The following is a 23,400-nucleotide window of genomic DNA, read 5'->3' as shown; positions in this document are numbered from 1 at the left end:
AAGTGTCATTACATAGTGGTGGGGAACTCCCAGAAAACCTGCCGCAAATGACACTGAGAAACTTTTCTGTTAAATCATGCCCAACAAGTGTGGAGGTGAAGGACACTGCGAGCATGAGGGCATGGGCAACGAGCCCAGGTGGAAACATCCATCGTACCAAAGAAAAATGGTGAGCTAAAATCAACCACATTCTATGAAAACATCATCCAAGGATTGGAAAAATATAACACCAAAGGTAACCACGGGAACTATTGGTCCATAGTAGGTAAAGCGTTACAGGACTTCCTGGAAGCGAGAATGATTCATTAAAGAAAGCAGCAAGATTTTGTGGGACTATAATGTAAAAGGTTTGCATCTGTAATTAGTGTTAGAAATTTCTCATTCTCACCAGAACCAAGGCACTTTTATATTTACTACTGATTCTGTGTAAAATGGATATTTAACAGCTTGATGTCTTTTCCTGTTCTTCCAGGGACTGCTGTACCTGGATTTGGACAGAGTGCCCCAAGCGGCAGCTTTTCCTTTGGGACCACTGGTGCTCCAGCATCAAACTTTGGGAGTCCAGGAGCAAGTGCAGCAGCAGCAGCATCAGCATTTGGTGAGAAAGTTCCCATTGTCACAGACCCCTGTTATGTAAAACACAATGATTATCTGCTTCACCTTATCAGTTCTATTCATTGAGTGTCCCTGGCAGTTACGCCAACTTAAGGAACCTGCGTGACTGTTTGTAGCAGAGTAGAGGTTCTATCATAATAAATAATTAATAGCGGAGTAGAGATTCTACATGTTCATCCTGTGGCTTGACAGATGGGAGAATTTCTAGAATACAGCTTTCAATGTTTACTGAAACCTGATATGTATGAGTAGCTTTGACAAAACCTTTGGTCAGTCCATTTATTGGACAGCTGAAATCCTGCTGAAAGGAATTGAACTCCCCTGTAAGCCTGGCCAGCTGGACTAAATCAATATACCTGAGTCAGTGTTATCACCATGAGAATCATTAGGCCCCTACTCAAATCGGCCCCTAGTAAATACTGATGGTTGACTACGTCAGTAACTCTACTGGCAGGTTCTCTGTGCGCAATCAAAAACTGAGGCCCCATTAAAACTCTAACTTTGGTTCCGGCTCAAGCTTTATGTAAGGAGAAAGCACTGAAAGCTGCCAGTTTCAGTCCATATACTTTTGCACAAAGCTTAAAGTATTGAAAATTAGGGAGACTTTTTTTAAAAAGTCATAGAATCCTAGAGTACAGAAGGAGACCATTTGGCCCGTCGAGTCTGCACCGACCCTTTGAAAGACCCCCACCCTATCCCCATAATCCCATCTAACCGTTGGATACCTAAGAGGGAATTTAGCATGGCCAATCCACCTAATCTGTGCATCTTTAGATGCTGGGAGGAAACCGGAGCACCCGGAGGAAACCCACGCAGGCCCGGGGAGAAAGTGCAAACTCCACACAGACAGCCACTCAGGTTGGAATTGAGCTCTGTCCCTGGCGCTGAGGCAGCAGTTCTAACCATTGTGCCACCGTGCTGCTCTATTATGTATTCTCGGGGGTTGGGTTTCATTGGCCTTTTCTAGCCCATTTGTGATCTTGTTGTGAAGATGGTGGGGTCCAACATTGATTCTCACTGCAGTCTGCGCAGTAAAGATTGGCTTGCTTGGGCAGTTAAGTCAAAAACATTGGTAAAGGTAAAACTTTGAATGTAGATTAGTAATCATCCATTTGGGCTCTCCAATGGGTCAGCTGCTTAAAGCAATGATGAGCAGTGGTAAATGTCTGTAGTTGGGATTGTCCAATCTTTGCTGAGCTCAGTCTTTTCTCCAGATGTGCGTGTACTGTTTGGTTTATCGCTCCTGGTCTATTGTCTCTGACAATATTCTATTCCAACACCGTGAACAAGAAGTGCCTTGCACTCTTGTCAGGTGGCCCAAGCAGTACGTGGGAATGCTTTGGGTCTCCATACAAAGCAATTCCCTCCTGATCTTTGCCTACCATGGGCACAGTCATTAATATCAGTGATCCATGATTAACAGTCCTTCAATTCTGTTTCTCCCAGCAGCTACACCAACCTTTTCTATAGGAGCTGGATCGCGACCTACTGGAACCAGACAGAGATTGCAGGCTAGACGGCAGCATGTCCGGAAGAGATAGACATTGGAAATGTGAATGGCGCAAATGAACATTGTGTTGACTATTCTGAAAACCATTACCACTTTTTACTTTTGTACCCTAAACAGCGCCAGTCGTGGATGTGCAGCCAACTGACCTCAAAAGCCGAGAATATATACTTGAGAAAAATTCTGTTTAAATCTAGGGTTTTTTCCCCCTCTGGGCTTGAACTGTCAACGAATGGCTTGTGGCTGCTGAAAAATATTTCTCTGCAACATTATGGAAAGCTTGTTGGACTGCAGTGAAGCCCTCATCGTCTTAAGTTCATACATCCCCTTTAAACTGACCTGACCACTGCCGAACAGTGATCTTAGTTTGGTTCAGGGTACAGCAGTAATGGGTGACTCTAAGCAACAGGCATAGCTTTACTTGAAACATTTTACTTTAAAGGTTGCTGTAAAATGCGATTTGCAGACCTTTCCGGACTGACCGTTTTTTGTACAAATTGCTGCACTTGAAAACATTTTTTAAATTACATTTCTTAAGGGCACAATTCCCAGTAATATTGCCACTTTCTGTGGTGTCTTCTGTCCAAAGGCAAAACTGAACTGGAGACTAATGTTCAATCTTTTTTCTTTTTGTACTCCTTTGCATTTTCCTTGGACATGTCATTCATTTTCGTTTACATCTGACAAGAATTCTAACCCTTGCTGAAACTTAGGGGAAGAAAATGTTGTGCCTGTTTGAGTCACTTCTCAACATCTTTTGCTTTGCTGCCTACCTCTGTTCTTTATTTTTCCTCCTGTGAGTAGCTTCGTTTAAAATATGTTGTTTAGTTAGGTGAAGGAAACAAATCCGAATTGCTCTCCCCTCCCATGCTACTCCTCCAGCCCCCTCCCTTTTTCCCCCCTTACCCCAAGTGTCGGACTTTTTTTATATACAGTAATGTTATCAGTGTTTGCTTGTATATCTCACTTTACTGCTCAGTGAATCGAGTTTGGAGGAAAAATTTCAGTGTATGTGTGGCGGCATGTTAGTAATGCCGGACCTGGCTGGTTCATTGGATATATGTGAATCTGACTCTTGCTAATCTGATGCGATAGTGTTTTGCTACTATAACTGCGTGACACATTAAGCAGTGTTCTATGGAGAAATGGCAGTCATGGCGAGTTTTGAAGGAGGTTCCGATTACACAATATAGGACTCTCAAAAGCAGATTTTAAAAATCTGGTGCTATAATGTTTAAAAAAAAATACAAAATTTTTCAGCTTATACCAAAACTTTGGCTGGCAATGTGAAGAATTGTACATGTATACATATATACCGTGTATATTTTAACCGCGACTAGGTACTTGCATCTTATTTGGGTGCAGCTCGCAAATGTACCTGTTTTAATTTTCTTTATTAAAAACAAACTGATTTTTCAAAAAAAAAATTTTAAGAGTAAAGTGGCTCATCAAAATTTTTTGAATAATCTTGACTTTAAACTCTCAGATTTTATTAGGAGTAGTCGTTATACTGGGTACGTAGACATGTTGCGTCGAGCTTTTTTTATAACCGGTGGGATACAGATCACGTTTTATACAAACCTCATGCTTCCTGTTGTCAAAAATATGGTATGAGTGGAGCCTTGAAGTTGGACCCCACCAGTTTCCTGGTGGTACTGCTGTTGGAATACCAAGTTCATGGCAGGTTATGAGGTCGGATCTATTTTTGTTTTGGATATTTTTGGCAAACGTTTTTTAATTAAATCTTATGACACATTGAGCAGGGTTTCTCAGGAACCAATTAAGTGTTGGGCAACATGACAATGCCAGTTTTGGGGGCCCTTAGACCAGTTGTGGAACAGAATGGACTGGCACTCAAATAATGCCACTGCCTGTGCCCAATAGTCCAGATAGGAGTGCCTCCTGGGGCACATCGTCAATCTGCTAATGGTCAATTGATGTGGAGTGGTTTGCATTCCCATAGTGAGAACTGACCCATCTTCTAAGCTGCTGAATGAAAATTGGGAAAGTTCCAGAAACGGGATAGGATTTGGAGGGGATTGAGAGGAGGCAGCATCCAGCACAAGTTGATCTGCATGTGTTTACATGGAGAAACAGTAAGCTTCCTTGTGCTTGTCATAAAATCACATGTAAATTTTGCAACTCCTTTTCACAAAACGTTGTCGTCTCCAAGTGGTAACAAAACTGGACTTCCTCTAACATCCTTCCTGTTGTCTATTGCCCCCATCTAACCCCTGTTTCCCCCACACTCCCATCCCTGGGTATTTTTCACGTTGCCGGCCATATGTGATTAGTTTTGCCCCTCAATGGTTCCGAAATGGTAAATAGCCAATAACTAATGAGGGCTTCCATCAGGTAGCATTGTGAGACGGTGTTCTTCCGTTCAGACTATGTCAGTGTACAATGCTGTGTGATCTGCCATTGACAAATTTGGAAATCATTTACCTCCCCATCGCAGTGGATAAAAGTTGACTGGCTCAGAGAGGTGCAACTAACTTAAAATCAAGAATGGTTCAAAGAGGGAGGACAAATGTTAAACAATGGAAGGGATGGGACGTAGGAGATTTTTAAAAAACTGTGATGACCTCTTTTACGATATACATCCAATCATTGATTGCGTACATTGCTCTGTTAGACACTGCACTCTAACCATTTATGAACTATTTTCAGAGAATGTTTGTACTATTTCCATTGGAAAGTTTTTAAGACAATTCTGGCTGGTCCAAGTGACGAGACAGATTGAAGGTTCCTCCTCATCCCATTATAAACGACTGCCATTTTGTGACGTCTGAGTATGAATGTGTGCGGGTGATTGGCAACTTCTAAATTTAGATAAAATTGTTTAAAAAGAAAACAATAAATTTTATTTTTATATTTAAGCAAAAACCTCTACGTTCCTTCAAGCTTGGTTCATTGAGACTTAACGCTACACTGGTTAAATAGTATACTTCTGGTAAACAATTGTATGTACAAATTGGTTTTTAACTATGGAATATGAAGTTGGTGTGAGTAAGTTTGGAAGAACTAATGGTGTGTGAAAAACATTTGGGATTCAATGATTTTTCTTTTGCTGAAAGTTACACGTAGGTTGGTATACTCGTGCCTGTATTTGGGCCAAAATAATACTGGATAAAATGTGGGTGTCATTTAAAGGTTTTTTAAAAATTTCCTTTTGATTTCTTGGTGGATAAAGATTAATTCAGAGTTTACATTAAGCTGTAGGGAAAAATTCCTGGCCCATGCTGTTAGCAGAGCACAGCCCTTGAAGCTACAGGGACTGCTGCATGTATCTTCCACTCTGTAGATTATGGGAGGAGAGTTGTCAGCCATTGTTGCTGGCCGCTGGAAAATTGCCTATGTGTGGATATGGCATAAGCACAGGATCCATTATGAATGCGATCCTCTCTGCAGTCAGTTAGCCAGGTAGCAGTCATTGCTGGGGGTTTTGTTTGAAATGGAGGGAGCCATTTATTAAAAAAAACTTTATTTGGTTTCTATGATGCACATTGATTATCAGAGGTGCGGGTGGAAGTGAAAATGTAGCAATTTTTTCATGTCAACAGCAAGGAATGTTTTTTTCGATTGTACAGGACAAAAAAGATGTGATTATTGGTATGCAGGGGGACAGTAATTGCACTGTCTAAGGTATTGTATGATTGGGTGTCGAAATTAGGTTTGAAACCAACATCCGTTCTGAATTAATTGAGATTGTTCCCCCAGCAGAAGACTTGTGGATGGAGAGTTTTTGAGAACAGAATCCTTTGAGGTGTAATTTGCTCCTTTGTTTGCACTCTTCAACCCCTCCCTCCCAATAAGCACTTTACCTAGTGACAGACTACTATTTTACACACATTGCTTCCCAATGTCTAACCGTTGTCATATCGCAGATCAGTTAACTTAGTACAGGATGGTATCTAAACCTGTAATCTTCTTGGACTATACGGTTTGGATTGCATCTGGCAGTGATAAAGGAGATTGGGGGATGTTCCTACTTGGAACTAGTCCTGTATAATCCACAATGCTAAATTATAAGAAAGCCAGGGAGCCCTCAGTAATTCTGTGGTACACAGAAAATGCCAATCATAGGTTGGGTAGATGAGCAGGTATTGAAAATCATCATGATTTGGGAGGGTGTGGTGGCGGGAGTGATCCAAAGTGCACCTAATCGTTTTCCAGTGTTCCTGCTAAAATGTCTGGACTCTAGGTGTCTGAAGAGAACAGGGTTGGCCTCAACAGTGATCAGTTTGAACAGCTGGCTGGTGGTGAAGAATACTCAACTGCATGATAGTGGAGATGCTGGTCCCTGTGCTATTGCATCCTGCCAACTGACTGCCCTCAACCGAGGAAGATTGGAGGACGAAAATGGTTGACTTGTGAATTTTTACCAAAGCAAGTGATTGGTTTTATTTCCAGTCATGCATGCTGGAGTCTTGATTCTGAATTCAAGTGTCTCTTTAATCAAATGTCCACATTGAGTTTAACACTACCTGTAAAAGTCCCCTGAATTTCATGTTCATAAAAAGCAATATTATCCCAGTCAGTTTTTGGGCTCGTGTGTTCCAATAGTGGTTGTAAGTCACTTCTCTCCCAATGCTGGCCCCCAAGCCAGTTGCAAAGGTGGTTTTCAAATATGTATATATACTTGTTTGCTGATTAGATTATTAATGGCAATAAATTTGAGCTGACCACTCTGATAGGTAGCAGGTTACTTTCCAAGAGTCAAGCAGATTATGGGACTGTGAAGAAAACGTGCTACAAAGGAGCTTTAGATCATCTTACAAATTTAATTCTCTCACCTGTTCAATTTGCTGCATGGTGAGATTTATCCACAGAATCCATCTTTTTTGGAAAGCAAAATAGTCTGAAGCATTGATTTATATGTAACAATCAATATTGTTTTTTAAACCACTCCCTTGTCCGTAAGAGGGAATCCAATGCCACGGCAGGGTGCTAGCATTTCTGGCACTCTTGCACAACTGATAACAATCGTACCCAAGCAGTTCAGTGCTGCCATCCTCTGCATCATTGAAGCATCCCGTATTAGTCCCCTTTATTTCAAATCACCCCAGAATTTTGGATACAGTATTTGTTATCTTGCAGTTTTAACAAGAGATGCTGCAGACGCTATTTGTATGACCCATTTTTACATGCTATCATTACTTTTGTTTTTTTAACATTTAAAAAAAAAAAAATTTAGACTACCCAATTCTTTTCTTTCCAATTGGGGTGAAATTTAGTGTAGCCAGTTGACCTACCCTGCACATCTTTTAGGTTGTGGGGGGTCAGACACAGGGAGATCATTACTTTTGTTTACTGTTATTATCCACTTTCCTTATTTTCCACCCAGCTCTAATGTCGTATGTACTTGCCCATTTAAAATGTTTCCCCCACAATTCCTAAGCATTTGTCAGAGTTTGAGTGGCTAAAGGCAGCATTTCTTGTTCTGTACTAAAATCTTGAAGTGATTCGTTTCCTTAATTGGCATCCCACTGCATTAATCATTTCCCTTCAGGTTGTCGAGGTCACTTTAAATCAGGGTTGTACAATCTTGTCATCCCAGGTCACATAGGTGGGTGTTGTAAAGCTTTGGAAGTGTGTTGGGGTGAGGGGAGCACATATAATGTTTGCATTTTATGTTCCCATTGATTCGCATAAATCAGAATTGCTGAATCAATAGATGTTGGCGTTCTCATTTGGAAATTCCGTAGCATAGAGGTAGAGACAGGAACCTCCAAACTTCTATGTCCACAATTCCAACAGGATTGAACCATAAACAAAATACCTTTGCAAACAAGGCCAGGGTTCGGGTGTTGCAACAAGCTCCATGTTGGGCACCCCTGCTTTCATTGAATTAGTTAGCCTATGTAAATGAATTAGGTATGCCACTTCCATGCTGAGTCATAAATGTTGATCACCTAAAATTCAAATTAATATCAAAGCAAAATACTGCGGATGCTGGAAATCTGACAGTGGTTGAACTACTCAGCAGGTCTGGCAGCATCTGTAGAGAGAGAGTTAATATTTTGGGTATATGACCTGAACCCTATGACCCTGAGCTCTTGTTAAAAGTTTGCAGATATTAAAAGTTAACTCTTTCTCTCCGCAGATGCTATTAGACTTGCTGATTATTTTCAGCATTAGTTAATAGTGACGTTTCCCCACACATCATGACAACTTTGCTATCAATCTTTGCCCCGAGAACCTGTTTATTAGATTTATTTCAAGTGACACTTGCTTCAGCTGCTCGGTTAGCTGCAGTCTTTTTCAAAAATAGCTCAAATGATCACAAAGGCAATGATCATTTTCATCATAGTTATTCCGATCTTTTCCTCCTAATTTTAAAAATCTCCCGGGGATGGTTCATGTATATCCAAAAAAGAACAGCATCTGGGTGAACAACACTTCCAATTACTGGACAATTCTCTCTTTAGGGTGTAGTGTGAACTATGAACTATTCTCCACACCCCACCACACTATGTGAGCCCAGTATTGTTGCATCATTAGCCGAGTCAGCCTGTCTTAAAAATCAGCAGTACATTTTTTTTGTTGCAGAAATTAAAATAATCGTCTTAAGTGTGAGGTAGTTTCCAAACCAAACTTGGTGGTCCTAAAAACCGATTTCTTTTTCGTAACCAGCTTTATTTGAAATGATTGAAGCTGTCCTTCAGCACCTCTTCAAAAAGAAAATCAGCCATCTGTTGTGTGTGAATCCTGTGGGAAAATTTCTGCACCTTCACCAGTAACAGACTGAAGTTATAACTCTGAAGACCAGTCCCACCTGTCATTTTGCTGTTAGTCTTCATCCAGGCCGTTGAATTAGGCACTTTGGTGCCAGAAGTGCTGCATTTTAGGGAGGACGGAAGTCTGCATGTTATCTAATCACCTCTAATATACTGGCTGGCCAAAGTAATGTGACAGGATCTAGAGAGCGAAATATAGATTTGGGAGGGGGAAATGCCAAAGACATGGAAGATGTTTCAATTAAAGCATTTTGCTGTTTTAAACCACACATGCCATGGGTGTGATACCTTGGCACTTGAATCTCAACATTGCACATTTCTCTCCAAACGCTTTGTCGTAACTGGGTATTGAGCTGAGGTTTCCAGCATTTTGGAACTGCCTATTCCAAAGATCCCTTCATGCCTAAATTTTGAGACTAGAACATTTGAGAGTATCTTATTAACTGCCAAGTTCCATCAATTCCCTTGATCTTTGTAACTGGTGAGGTTTGTTTCCAGATGCAGAAAATGTCCTGTGTTTACACATATTTTGATCCAGAAGAGGCAGCTGCCGAGTATACACCTATGTACTGCTACTGAATAAAAAGCAAGAAATTACATTGATCCCAATGGCATGGATGGTAACAAACATGTCTGAGTGACGAGTGTTGATGAGGAAGTTGTAGAAAGAATGGGTGGCTGTGGAGATTTGTTAGTATGCTTTTTTTAAAAAAAATTGTAGTCTTCTATCAGTGCTACCTAGCTTGATAGAACTAGTGAGTGAATGTTCAGAGGTAGAGCTGGCTGCGAATGTTCAGATCTGATTTTTGCTTATGTCATTAAATGGAAATGGTTTTAAATAAAAAAAGCTGTGATTATAAACCTTTTTTTGTTTTGCTCCAACACTGAATTCTGAAATGATTTGCACCTGAACTTTACCAACCATCACATATTCCTATATGAGGATAATACCCATTCTTTGCTGTCTCTTTTTGTGCAAGCTTTCATCACATCCTCATTATGTCTTGAAGGTTTTAGTTCCCTTGCTAGTAGTACCTCACCAGAATTTCATTCTTTGAGTGTGAGCCTCAAGCCTTGTCAGGACGTTGCTAATTAGAACCAAGCTTCAATTTTTGTCCCCCCTCATTCTACATAAATTGATACCCACTTTACAATAAGAGTTGTAAGTTGGCATGGAACCTTTCCCATCATTTCTTCCCTAATTCAAGAGTACTGAGCCCCTTGGAGCTCAACAACTATTGCCCCAGGATTCTTAAACTGGGATTATCTGCTCTTTGTGGAGGAGTTGGAAGGAGGTGGAAAGTTGTCGTTTTCCACTACACCATTCATTTTCAGCCTTCTCAAGCCAAGGAAACATTACATAATTTACTTTTGCCATAATTACCCAACATTGAGACATTTAAGCCATAAAGAAGCGGAAAAGCAGAGATGGAGATTGGTGGAAGTGTAGACTATCCATGGTAGAGTGAAGAAAGTGTAACTAAAAGCTGCTGTCAAGAGAAAAGAGTGTACAGAGGAATATGCAGTGGAGTAGTTGGGGATGGATAAGTGCGAGGCCACAGTCAGAAATCCAGCCTTACATTGACGAAGGCTTTAGCAGAAGACAGAGAGTAGGCCAAGGATAAGACATATTCCAATGCCAACTTGCCTTCAAGTAATCAGCAGGAATGAGAGTAATATAAAGCGCATTAAAACATGTAAAGCTTCAAGTGACCATGAACAGTGAAAGTGCCTGAAGGACACAAGGGTGATGTGCTGTTGAGTCAAAAGTGGCTTGTTTACCCAAGAAACAGCAGGCTGCCTCCCTGTTGACTTCATTTCTAGATCCAGCCCAGGCTGTTTTATCCTCAAACGTGAGTCTGTTTTGCTGCTTCCCTTTTCCGTGCCTTTCTAGCTTATCTTTCTGTTACATATGTCATATCATCCAACTTCTTGTATTTTTTTTTTTCCTGCCTTTACTTTGTTTCAGTTTCTGCAAATAAACTTAATAAATTTTAAAATGGTACACTCCCAAAATGCCCATTGTCTGGGCTCTTCTATTTTGTGTTGCTGCTTTTTACAATAGAAGCAACTCTGAAGCAGAAAGGGCCACTGCAATGCAATAAGTTAATTGCTAAACTCTCTTGGTTATTATTTTTCCATTTATATTTGAGGCAGCGATCGAATCAGGAAAAAAGGAATATGTATCAATTCAATTAACCATACAAAAAAATTATAAAATTGATTCACACCACAGCTATTTCCAGCAAAGATTCAGCCGCAAAGGTCTATTTTACACAGTTTCTTCACTCTCGTAAGGGTTATGTGGGCCTGCTGAAACAGCTCCACTGGGCCTTCATCTCTTCTTTCAAAACCACTCCAGGACTATTCTCGACAGCCAATATTGAAAGAAGATGCATATCATTCTTTGTGCACTGCGGATGGTCAGGAAGAGAGAGGGGGAAAGAGTTCAGTTAACTCCAAACCAGCAGCGGACATTCTTACCACGGAAAGGGGCTCATTCAAATTATGAAGAAAATGGTCCACCCTGTTCTATTTACACTTTTGCTTCTTTGTCCGAATCATCACCCTTAAAGCTGAAGAGCCCCAGCGAAGTCTTCCACGCTGTATTCGTACACTTTTCAGATTCCCACTTCTCCACACCAGCTGCCGTTAGGGTTAGACTTTCTGCTTCTTCACCTTTTTAGATTTCTTCTTCTGAGACTGAGCCACAGGTCTTTTTTCTGGAACGCTCACAGAATTAAGGCCAGCCGCAGGACGTGATGTTACTTCTTCGGCTGAGCTGAAAACAACACATCAGTTTCAATTATATTACAGAATCACAACACCATTCTGTCAATAATGGTTCTTCTAAAGAGCAATTCACATACACCCTATATCCACCCTTTTCAGATATTTAGAAAAATGCAGATTTACACAATAAACGAGCTCCTCAGCCTAATCCCACTCTCCAGCACTTGGCCCGTAGCCCTGGAGGTTATAGGACTTCAAAGGCATCTCCAGACACCTTTTAAATGAGCTCAGGGTTTCTGCCTCGATTACCCTCCAGGGATGTGAGCTCCAGACCTCTACCACCCTTCATGCAAAAACATTTTCCGCCATCTCCCCTCCAATTCTTTGAATCATAGAATCACTACAGGGCACCGACTCTCTAGAAGAGCACCCTGCCTCAGCCCACCCCCCCTAAATTTAAATAAATAAATTTGCATCTCTTCACTGACTTCTCCATTTTAAAAAAATATATATTTTATTAAAGATTTAATCAATAAACACTTTGAACAACACCGTACAAATGTCACGCTAACACAAGGAATCAGCGATGCAGAAAAACACAAAGGCTACATCCAAACCCCACAATCCCAAAAATAAACACTACCTCTTTTCTCTCTCCCTCTCTCCCAAGCAGTTAATGGTAATTAACTCTGAAGTATGAGATAAACGACTGTCACCTCAGGTAGAATCCCTCTCCTGATTACCGAATGGTGAACTTGAACTTTTCCAGGTAGAAAAAGTCCATGAGATCACCCAACCAGGCGAAGCAAAGGCAAGCGCATCCGCCTTCACCCCCAGTGAATCAGATACTCCGCAAATGGCCACGGCTGTGGCTCCAAGAGCAAACCCTGCAAACTAATTTGGGCAATTGAAAATATCAGAATGTGTGCCTCCCACATGCGCGACCCACACGTGACACGTACAAACACACTTGTGACACACCCCCCACACACACATGTAACATACACAAAGCAGCTATACATGTGTAAGTACAGGTTTGGATTGAATTGAGATGATAGGTCACAGCACATTGGAGAAAATCTTCACCTGCTATGGATCCCGAATAAAGACAATCCATTCATGCTGTATGACTATGCTGGAGAATTGAACACTTCCATTCTCATTTTATGCTGCCTAAGGACAATGTCTAATATTTCTATAATATCGACATTAGAGAACCTCACAACAGAGATTGTTAATCAGAAATTCTTGGGGAGTGCGGATTTTTGTATGGAATTCGTACCTCTCTTTGCTTTGCTCCATCTGTTTACATTGCTTTTCAAACATGGCAACAAAAAAAACCATTTGTCAAAGTGTCTTTGGGGGCAGCCCGGATACACCAAGGACCTTCCAGGAAAGTGGCCAGACCACGATATGGCCACGAGGGCATCAGATTGACGAGTCTATAATGGAAGAAACAGGAACACATCAAACAGACAACCCCTGAAACGCTGTACACTTTCCCACTAACTTGTTCTCAGCGTACAAACGTTTGGTCCCCAAATTCCTCTCCTGGAGAGGTGCCAACTCGTTAACGTCTGGTTACACTGGCAGCCTTCAAGCATCTCACAAGTGCTCATTCTTTGTGTGTAGTCTGGGTGCAGGTGGAAGTGATCACAGCCAAGGCTGATCCTCTCGTGCCCCAATACCCAGACAATGTCATGAACAACAATCAGGAACGGGAACGCTTTCTCCTCGACTCCAGGAGAGCAAGGTCAATTGGAAAACACCCGCCCAGATCAACTTCCTCGGTGCGGACCAGGAACCGTTAAATAATGCTTCCCGAACTTGAGGTTAAGGGCAAACCAAAAACATTACTGGAGAGGCATGAAAGGATTAAAATCAAAAGGTGTTTTTTTTCCTGATTATTAAGGTTACCGTTAAATGCAGCATTCCATCTTCTTGGAATTCGTAAACCTTAGGCTCAAACAAGTCAGCAGCCGTTCATATGAACATGAGAAATAAGAATAGAAATAAGAGTCTGCTCCACTGTTCAACAGGATAAGCAAAATACTGCAGAAGCTGGAAATCTGAAATAAAAACGGAAAATCCTGGAAAAACCAAGCCAATCTGGCAGCATCCATAGAAAGAAGGGTAGAAGGTCAATGGACTCAAAACATTAACTCTGCTTCTCTCTCCACAGATGCTGCCAGACCTGCTGTGTTTATCCAGCAGTTTCTGATTTTATTCCACCATTCAATAAGATCATGACTAATCGTCTATCCCAGGGGTGGGCAAACTATGGCCCGCGGGCCGCATGTGGCCCGCCAAAGGTCTTTATGCAGCCCACCAAGTCATTTTTTTAAAAAAACATTTAAAAAAAAAAATAATAATTTTTTTAAAAGGTTAATGTGGGGGGCTGTTGGGTTACTTACTGGTATAGGGTGGATACGTTGACTTGAGTAGGGTGATCATTGCTCGGCACAACGTCGAGGGCCAAAGGGCCTGTTCTGTGCTGTACTGTTCTATGTTCTATATGAGGTGTCCAGAATCATAACCGGGTGAAGTAATTATTTTACTTAATATACTATGCGGCCCTTTAAAATTGTGAATTTCTGAATGTGGCCCTTGCACGGAAAAGTTTGCCCACCCTTGGTCTATCCCAACTCCAACTTGCTGCACTATCACCAGATTCTTTCATTTGCTGCTACCCAAAATTCTATCGACCTCTATCTTTAATATACGCAATAACTGAGCATCTCCAACTCTCTGGATAGAGAATTACAAAGAATCTCAATCACAGAATTCCTGCAGTGCAAAAAGGAGGCCATTCAGCCCATCAGGTTTGCACCTTGCCCCATCCCTGTCACCCCAACTAACCTGCACATCTTTGGACTGTGGGAGAAAGTGAAAATTTCAGTCACTCAAGGCCGGAATTGAACCTGGGTCACTGGCGCTGTGAGGCAGCAGTGCTGACCAGGCTGCCTGAGTGAAGACATTTTTTTCTCCATCTTAAATGGCTGTCCCCTTATTCTGAGACTGTGACCATGTTTTTGATTCCCCAGCCAGGGGGACATTTCCTCAGCTTCCAGCCTGTCAACACCGTAAGAATCATTTATGTTTCAATTAGATAATCTCTCATTCTTCTGAGTTGCAGAGAATACAGGCCTAGTCTCCTCAATCTCTCCTCGGTGACCAATACCCTCATACCAGGAACCAGTCTTGTGAATCTTTGTTACACTCATTATCAGGCAAGGAGGCCTAAACTGCATACAGTATTCTCAACTGTGGCCTCATCAATGCCCTGTCTGATCATAGTGAGATTTTGTTTGCTCTTATACTCCAAATCTTTGCGACAAAAGCATTTTACCTCCTAAATGAATTGGGTCTTAACGTAAAATTTCCCATTTGATCATGGCAAAAGATTTAAATTTATATCCTGATGTGGGCAGCACGGTGGCGCAGTAGTTAGCACTGCTGCCTCATGGAACCGAGGACCCGGGTTTGATCCCGGCTCTGGGTCACTGTCCGTGTGGAGTTTTCACATTCTCCCCATGTCTCACCCCCACAACCCAAAGATGTGCAGGATAGATGGATTGGCCACGCTAAATTGCCCCTTAATTGAAAAGAAAATTATTGGGTACTCTAAATTTGTAAAAAAAATAAAATAAATATATTTATATCCTGATGTGAACAGACCAAGGGAATCGGTGAGACTGAAGGTGAAACTGGATTTACTCCAGAATAAGATCATTGCAATTAAAATCAAAACAGAAAAATGCTAGAATCTCAGCAGCTGCAGAGTTGGCATTACGAGTCAGTATGACTATTCTGTAGAACTGTTATTCGGTATTTTGAAGAAACAAAAAATTAACTGTGTTTCTCTCTTCACAGATACTGCCAGACCTGCTGAGTTTATCCAGCATTTTCTGTTTTTAAGACCAGAAGACATAGGAGCAGAATGAGTCCATTCGGCCCATCGAGTCTGATCCACCAGTCAATCATGGCTGATATGTTTCTCATCCCCATTCTCCTGCCTTCTCTCCATATCCCCTTATTAATCAAGAACCTTTCTATCTCTGTCTTAAAAGCACTCAGTGATTTGGCCTCCACAGCCTTCTGCGGCAAAGAGTTCCACAGAAATTCCTCCTCATCTCTGTTCTAAAGGATCTTTGTCCCTTCAGTCTGAGGCTCTGGCCTTGGATTCTAATTTTTCCTACAAGTGGGGACATCCTTCCAATTCCTCTCTCTAGGCCTGTAAGTTTCAATAAGATCCCCCCTCACCCTTCAAAACTCTGATGAGTACAGACCCGGAGTCCTCAACCACTCCTCATACGGTAAGCTCTTCATTCTAGGGATCATTCTTGCAAGCCTCCTCTGGACCCTTTCTAAACCTGGCACATACTTCCTTAGACACAGGACCCAAAACTGTTCACAATACTCCAAATGGAGTCTAACCAGAGCCTTATACAGCCTCAGAAGTATATCCCTGCTCTTGTACTGTAGCCCTTTCGACATGAATTGGCCTTCCTAACTACCGACAGAATCTGCACCTTAACCGTAAGATAATCTTGAACGAGGACTCCTAAGTCCCTTTGTGCTTCTGATTTCCTAAAACTTTTCCCATTTAGAAAATAGTCTATGCCTCCATTCTTCCTACCAAAGTGCATAACCTCACACTTTTCCACACTGTATTCCATCTGCCACTTCTTTGCCCACACTCCTAGCCTGTCCAGGTCCTTCTACAGCCCCCCTGCTTCCTCAACACTAACTGTCCCTCTGCATATCTTTGTATCATCTGCAAACTTAGCAACAATGCCCTCAATTCCTTCTTCCAGATCATTAATGTATATTGTGAAAAGTTGTGGTCCCAGCACAGACCCCTGAGGCACACCACTAGTCACCAGGTGCCATCCTGAAAAAGACTCCTTTATCCTCACTCTCTGTCTTCTGCCAGTCAGCCAATCCTCTATCCATGCAAGGATCTTAACTTATTTAAGTCTCCTGTGTGGCACCTTGTCAAAGGTGATAGATTTACTTCAGAAGTCCAGCATTCTCAGTATTTTGCTTTTATTTCAGTGCAACTGAACCTGGATTTATCGTCTCTGGATTAAATCATGAGTGAATTGCACCAAGACCTTCCCCATGCCACCGTGATCCTCTGTGAGGGCACTTAATATATTATTGCACTTCGGCCGATGAGACTCTGGGCCAGATTTTCAAATGGTCGTAGGTCAGGACTTGATATGGGTGTGGTTTCACAGTTGTGGCCGCAGTGGTAACCTGGAGAATCCCAATGCCTTGGGCACACTTTAAAGATTTCAATGGGCTGAAAAGGTTTTCAAAGTGAATGAGGGACTCACTCATTAATTCACTCACTATCAATGACCCATTAATGTTTAGGAGCTTATTTATTTAAGGGCCAGCAGAGTTGGGTTAGGGCACGCAGTTTTTAAATGCTTTTCTCACCAAATCCAACCATCTGGTTCATGTTAGTGCCCAGCTGTTGAGTTCACTCCGGGGATCAGAATGTTTCTTTTTATTTGTGGAGAACTGAAACCTTAAAGGCCAACATGCGCCGGGTCGACGCTGTACATTTACATCGTCTTCAAGGCCGTTTTCCTCTGTATCAAGTTCTGCTGACACTCTTTTTTTTTTTTTATAAATGTTTTTATTCAGTTTTCATATTTTATATTGAACAAATTACAAATTGTTAGGAGAGAAAAAGAACAAAAAAAAAACAACAAACAAACACGCAAAAATTAACATACATATTTACAGGTAAGCATCTTCGTAGTAGTAACTGCGCCCGCCCCCCCCCCCCCCCCCAACATGTTTATTTAGTTTGGTTTTGGGCCTTAGCTAGCCATCGAACCCCCGTACCGAACCTGTAGCCCCTCCCGCTACCTTCCCCCGACTATTCTTCCTCTTGTACATTGGCCACAAATAGGTCCCGGAACAGTTGCATGAATGGCTCCCACGTTCTGTGGAAGCCGTCGTCCGACCCTCGGATGGCAAATTTGATTTTCTCCATTTGGAGAGATTCCGAGAGGTCGGACAGCCAGTCCGCAGCTCTGGGCGGTGCTGCTGACCGCCAGCCAAACAGGATTCTACGGCGGGCGATCAGGGAGGCAAAGGCAAGGGCGTCCGCCCTCCTCCCCAGGAATAGATCTGGCTGTTCTGAAACCCCGAAGACCGCCACTATCGGGCATGGCTCCACCCTCACTCCCACCACTTTGGACATAACCTCGAAGAAGGCTGTCCAGTACTCCACGAGTCTGGGGCAAGACCAGAACATGTGGGCGTGGTTGGCCGGGCCTCTTTGGCACCGTTCACATCTGTCTTCCACCTCCGGGAAGAACCTACTCATACGGGTTCTTGTTAAGTGGGCTCTATGTACCACTTTTAGTTGCGTCAGGCTGAGCCTTGCGCACGTGGAGGTGGAGTTGACCCTATGCAGTGCTTCGCTCCAGAGTCCCCACCCTATCTCCATCCCCAGGTCGTCCTCCCATTTCCTTCTTGTTGCGTCCAGTACGGTGTCGTCCCTATCTACCAGTCGGTCATACATGTCACTACAGTTCCCTTTCTCTAGGATACTTGCGTCCAGTAGGTCTTCCAGTAGTGTCTGTCGTGGCGGTTGTGGGTACGTCCTTGTCTCCTTTCGTAGGAAGTTTTTGAGCTGCAGGTACCGTAGCTCGTTCCCCCCAGCTAGCTGAAACTTCTCTGTCAGTTCGTCCAGTGTTGCGATCCTGTCGTCCGTGTATAGGTCCCTGACTGTCAGTGTCCCCCCGTCCTGCCTCCACCTTTTGAAGGTGGCGTCAGTCAGTGCTGGTGTGAACCTATGGTTGTTGCAGATGGGAGCCCTGTTCGACATTTTGGTCAGGCCAAGTTGCTGCCGCAGTTGGTTCCAGGATTGGAGGGTGGCTGTCACCACTGGGCTGCTGGAGTGTTTTTTGGGTGGGGATGGGAGTGCTGCCGTGGCGAGGGCCCGGAGGGAGGTTCCCATGCAGGAGGCCTCCTCCGCACGCACCCACTCAGCCTCTGGCTCCTGGATCCATCCCCTTACTCGCTCGGCTGTTGCTGCCCAGTGGTAGAATTGTAGATTCGGGAGGGCTAGCCCTCCCCTGGTTTTTGTTTTTTGTAAGACCTTCTTTGGGATCCTAGCATTTTTACCCCCCCATACGAACGCCATGATGAGTTTGTCCAGCGCTTTGAAAAAGGCCTTGGGGATGTAGATCGGAATGGATCTAAACAGGAAGAGGAACCTGGGCAGTACGTTCATTTTGATCGTCTGAACTCTCCCCGCGAGGGAGAGCGGGAGTGTGTTCCATCTTTGCAGGTCCTTTTTAACTTCCTCCGTCAGGCTGGTGAGGTTCCATTTGTGGATCCCTTTCCAGTCATGGGCTATTTGGATCCCCAGGTAGCGGAATTTATGTCGGGCTTGATTGAACGGCAGCCCCTTTAGTGCTGCCCCCCCCCCCCCCCCCCTTGCGGGTGTACTGGGAAGATCTCACTTTTGCTCATGTTGAGTTTGTAGCCCGAGAAGGCTCCAAACTCTTTCAGGAGCGCGATGATTCCGTCCATGCTGCTTTGTGGGTCCGAGATATAGAGGAGCAGATCATCCGCATAGAGTGAGACTCTGTGCTCTCTACCTCCCCTTCGGATTCTGCTGACACTCTTGACAAGCCGCCTGCTCAAATCAGCAAGGCAGCAGCAGCAACCCCGAACATGGCTGCTGGCACCAAAGGCAGCTCCCATTTCCTGGAGGTTCTCAGCACCACTAACTGCGCACTGAGCTCCCCTTATGCCCAATTTGGACACCTACATTTGACAAAAGGCAGTTGAAGCGCAAAGTCAGGACCCAGAATTCATGTAAGCGTCGAGTTCCCGCCCCTCATTGAAAATCCGGCCTCAAATGTCGGAAGTAAATTTATTTAACCCGTGTTCTACAAAACTATCAACTCAATTGAATTAACATTAATTTCATGTGCACCTCTCAAAGTTCTGAATAACGGAATCTGATAAATGTGGCTGGCAAGTTGTAGTCGACAACATTTCAGCTATCAGAAGGGACACAATTCCATCAGTTTAGGATTAGGCATGCTGGTTACCCAATGGCTTAGGTTGTAATGGTTGTGAGCAACTAAATTAAATAAAGCAAGAAGATCCCAGATTAGCCAATAGAAGGCCATTTCAATTGATACAAGTGGTGCCTCTACTCCCCACAAACCCAGCTAAGGAAGGTTTCCAGCCAGACGGCCAGAAGCTGATCCCTGCTGCTAAGTGCCTGTTAATAACATAAGCAAGGCAGCTATTATTGGGCAGCGAACATATCCATGATTCGGAAATGGGTAGTCGAGGGGGTGGGGGGGGGGGGGGGGGGGGCGTGGAAGCGGCTGGAGACGGCGTCTTGCACGGATAATAGCTTGGGGGCACTGATAACGGCACCGCTGCCATTCCCGCCGGCACGGTACACCACGAGCCCGGCGGTGATGTCGGCACTGAGAATCTGGGGTCAGTGGAGAAGGCACAGGGGGGAGGTAGGGGCCTCAGTCTAGACCCCGATACGAAACAACCACAGGTTAGTCCCGGGTAGAATGGACAGAGGGTTTCTAAGCTGGCACAGAGCGGGTATCAAAAGGATGGGGGACTTGTTTATAGATGGGACTTTTGCTAGCCTGAAGGCGCTGGAGGAGAAATTCAGGTTGCCCCCCGGGAATACCTTTAGGTACCTGCAAGTCCGCACTTTCTTGAAGAAGCAGGTGGAGGAATTTCCGCTGCTACCTGCCCGCAGGATACAGGACAGGGTGGTCTCGGGCATGTGGGTAGGAGATGGAAAAGTATCAGACATATACTAGGAGCTGCAGGAGGCAGAGGATGCCTCGGCGGAGGAGCTGAAGGGCAAGTGGGCGGAGGAGCTGGGTGAGGAGCTGGATGAGGGTCTGTGGGCGGACGCCCTGGGCAGGGTCAATTCCTCCTCATCTTGTGCCAGGCTTAGCTTGATTCAGTTTAAGGTGGTACACCGGGCACACATGACAGTGGCAAGAATGAGCAAGTTTTTTGGGGTGGAGGACAGGTGTGAGGTGTTCAGGGAGCCCAGCAAACCATGTCCATATGTTTTGGGCATGCCCGTCACGTAAAGAATTCTGGCGAGGCTTTGCAAAGGCTATGTCCAAGGTCTTGGACACTCGGGTAAAGCCGAGTCTGGGGATAGCGATATTTGGGGTGCGAGAAGATCCAGGAGTGCAGGAGCCGAAAGAGGCCGGGGTCCTGGCCTTTGTCTCCTTCTCCTTGGTAGCCTGGAGACGGATCTTGTTAATGTGGAGGGATGCGAAACCCCCAAGTGTGGAGACTTGGGTCAGTGACATGGCTGGGTTTCTAGGTTTGGAGAGGATAAAGTTTGCCTTGAGAGGGTCCTTGCTGGGGTTCTCCAGGCGGTGGCAACCGTTCCTTGACTTTCTCGCGGAGCGTTAAGTGAGGTCAGCAGCAAACCGGGGAGGGGGGTAAGAGGTGGGGAACTGTATGGGTTGTGGATAGATTTTTCTTGTAAATGGTAGTTATCCCACCTTATAAAAGCAAATTACTGCAGATGTTGGAATCTGAAACGAAAGGGAAAATGCTGGAAAATCTCAGCAAGTCTGGCAGCATCTGTAGGGAGAGAAAAGAGCTAACGTTTCGAGTCCGATGACTCTTTGTCAAAGCTAACAGAGAAAGTGGGAAATATTTATTCTGTGGAGTGAGAATGAAAGATGAGTCATAGCCACAAAACCCAGGGAAACCGGGTGCTAATGGCCAGATACCAAGGGGAAAGAGTGTTAATGGTTATCCCACCTTGTTTTTTAAGTTGTTAATTCTTTTTTTTTTTTTGTTTTTTGTTGCCTTCTTTTAGTAGTGGTTTTGTAAAAATTTTGTAAAATTTTGAATAAAAACAAGTTTTTAAAAAAACGTAAGCAAGGACCGAATCAGACTTAGTTGGATTTAACCTCCTGCCTTTCTCATATAAATAACACTTAGCAGCAAGTGACTGTTAACTGTCTATTCAAGTCGAGAGGTGAGTGTGTAACAGGTGTGTTCCACATTGAGGCAGAAATGATTGTGCAAAATTGGCAAAGAAAATCTCCACAGGTTGTCAATTCTAATCTTTCCCAAGTGGGACTGAGGGAAATAATCTAGGAGAAAGGTTAAAGGTCACTGCCCTGAACACCACATATAAAATCATGAAGCCTCTACCTGATTCGGTTGCCGTGTTGCTGTAGTATCTCCTCAACAACATCCTCATTCTCCTCACGGTGGATTGAACACGTCGAGTAAATGACCCGTTCCACACCCGGAAAGCTCAATGCGTGATTGAGGGCCTTGCACTGGAAACTTGCTAGCGCCTGCAGCCGTTGGCTGGACGACGATGCTTCATCATCTGTGAGCTGGTTCAAGCGGTTTACAATTCCTTGTTTTAAAAAATAAACTAATTAAAAGCCTCTCAGTACCTGCGGATAATATTAATTCCTGACAGCAAATCTAGAGTGCGAAAGTATTCCAGTGGAGCTCAGGCTGTGCAGAATTCTAACACCCAACACTATTTTTGCAATTTTCTCCTGTATTCTCCTCATAGGCCAATTTAGCTTCACCATGCCATCAGAACCCTACACCCCACCTAAATGGCCATCCTTTCCAGTAAGGGGGTATGGGGATCCTCAAAGGACAATGGTTGCTTGGGAATTAATTCTCTCCTTCTCAAGCATTTCATAAAAATCCATGGATTCAACCATTTTTTGGTCTCTCCTTCCCCCGCCCCTGCTCTGTGTCCAATGCTAATTACTTAAAGAATAATAAATGCAAGCACATGCAGACACAGAACAATCTGAAACTTCAATTTGATGAAGGTACAATGTTTATCCCTCTTCTTCATCATTTGAAGCTTCACAGCTGCAATACAAGGTGTGCAGGTGACCTTCTCAGAGTCCTCCAACACCGGGCCAACCTAGGCTCCTTACCAAACCAGACAGTCAAAGAGTGACTGCTTGACAATTGTGAGGAATAATTTCCAGGGCAGGAAAAATATTTTCAAAAACTGCAACAGTAGGCAGTCCTTTTAGATTTTGTCTCATTCAGTTTTAGATAGGGTCATCTATAATCTGACTAAAGAGGGATCATTCAAAGCCTCCCAACCACAGCCTCCCCCCACCCCGTCCAAATTCATAAAGTGCAAAAACCATCCAGGCGTCCAGCTGGTGGTAATTCTCCTCACCAGAACCACTGCATGACGGGTCCAGTAGAATATACTTTACATCCTGGTACTTGGGGTTGCTGGGATCCACTAGTAAGAAGTCCTGATTGGCTAGCTCGTGGCATGTAACCCCAGCCCTCAATAACAGAGTGCCCATTGTCGACAAACGTTTTGTGTCAAGATCAAAGGCAAAGAGTTTCCTTCAAAGAAGAAAGCAGAAGGGCTCCATTGTTATTTTCAAAACAGACGACATAACAGATAAAAGACATGCATCAGGACACGGACTGTAAACCAGAGTACAATGTGTGTCCATATCTATACTGTTCATATCACAGACAATTTAACCAACAATATCCTCCATCTCTTAAGTCTCTCCGGTTACAGAGCTTGCTCCCTGCCTTTGTTCCGAATAGAAACAGCCCATCCGTTTCCACCAGCAGCTTCCCATGCTGCAGGGAGTGAATGGTTAACGGATCAATGAGGTGGTCGGATTGGGGGACGGGAATTCTCCTATAATAATGCTCTCGATTCATACTGGAAATATTAATCACATGGAGGTGGAAAGAGAATAGACTGAGGGAGGAAAGTTAAACGCTGAACAA

General features: G+C 43.7%; 2 protein-coding genes across 6 annotated transcripts in view; one reads left to right on the top strand and one right to left on the bottom strand.

Annotated features, from left to right (window-relative positions):
* pom121 (POM121 transmembrane nucleoporin) overlaps positions 1-9,723 on the top strand; it is a 98,568-nt gene extending 88,845 nt beyond the window's left edge. For 3 of the 5 annotated variants that reach the window (XM_038813798.1, XM_038813796.1, XM_038813800.1), the window contains 2 exons: positions 473-598; positions 2,062-9,723. In XM_038813798.1, coding sequence (XP_038669726.1) covers positions 473-598; positions 2,062-2,156 — 221 coding nt within the window. In that variant the 3' untranslated portion in view covers positions 2,157-9,723. The remainder of the gene's footprint in view (positions 1-472; positions 599-2,061) is intronic. The other 2 variants (XM_038813797.1, XM_038813799.1) reach the window with 1 other exon arrangement.
* A 1,260-nt stretch (positions 9,724-10,983) lies between these two features.
* The window catches only part of nsun5 (NOP2/Sun RNA methyltransferase 5), a 35,473-nt gene continuing 23,056 nt past the window's right edge, over positions 10,984-23,400 (bottom strand). Inside the window, exons 7-10 of the mRNA XM_038813805.1 lie at positions 22,820-22,998; positions 21,805-22,018; positions 12,878-13,037; positions 10,984-11,644 (exon numbers count right to left, since the gene is read on the bottom strand). Of these exons, the coding sequence (XP_038669733.1) occupies positions 12,914-13,037; positions 21,805-22,018; positions 22,820-22,998 (517 nt within the window). The 3' untranslated portion in view covers positions 10,984-11,644; positions 12,878-12,913. The remainder of the gene's footprint in view (positions 11,645-12,877; positions 13,038-21,804; positions 22,019-22,819; positions 22,999-23,400) is intronic.

This window comes from Scyliorhinus canicula, chromosome 12 (assembly GCF_902713615.1).
Source record: "Scyliorhinus canicula chromosome 12, sScyCan1.1, whole genome shotgun sequence".
NCBI classification, from domain to species: Eukaryota; Metazoa; Chordata; class Chondrichthyes; order Carcharhiniformes; family Scyliorhinidae; genus Scyliorhinus; species Scyliorhinus canicula.
The sequence above is the reverse complement of the archived record's forward strand: the minus strand, read 5'-3'. Positions and strand labels throughout refer to the sequence as shown.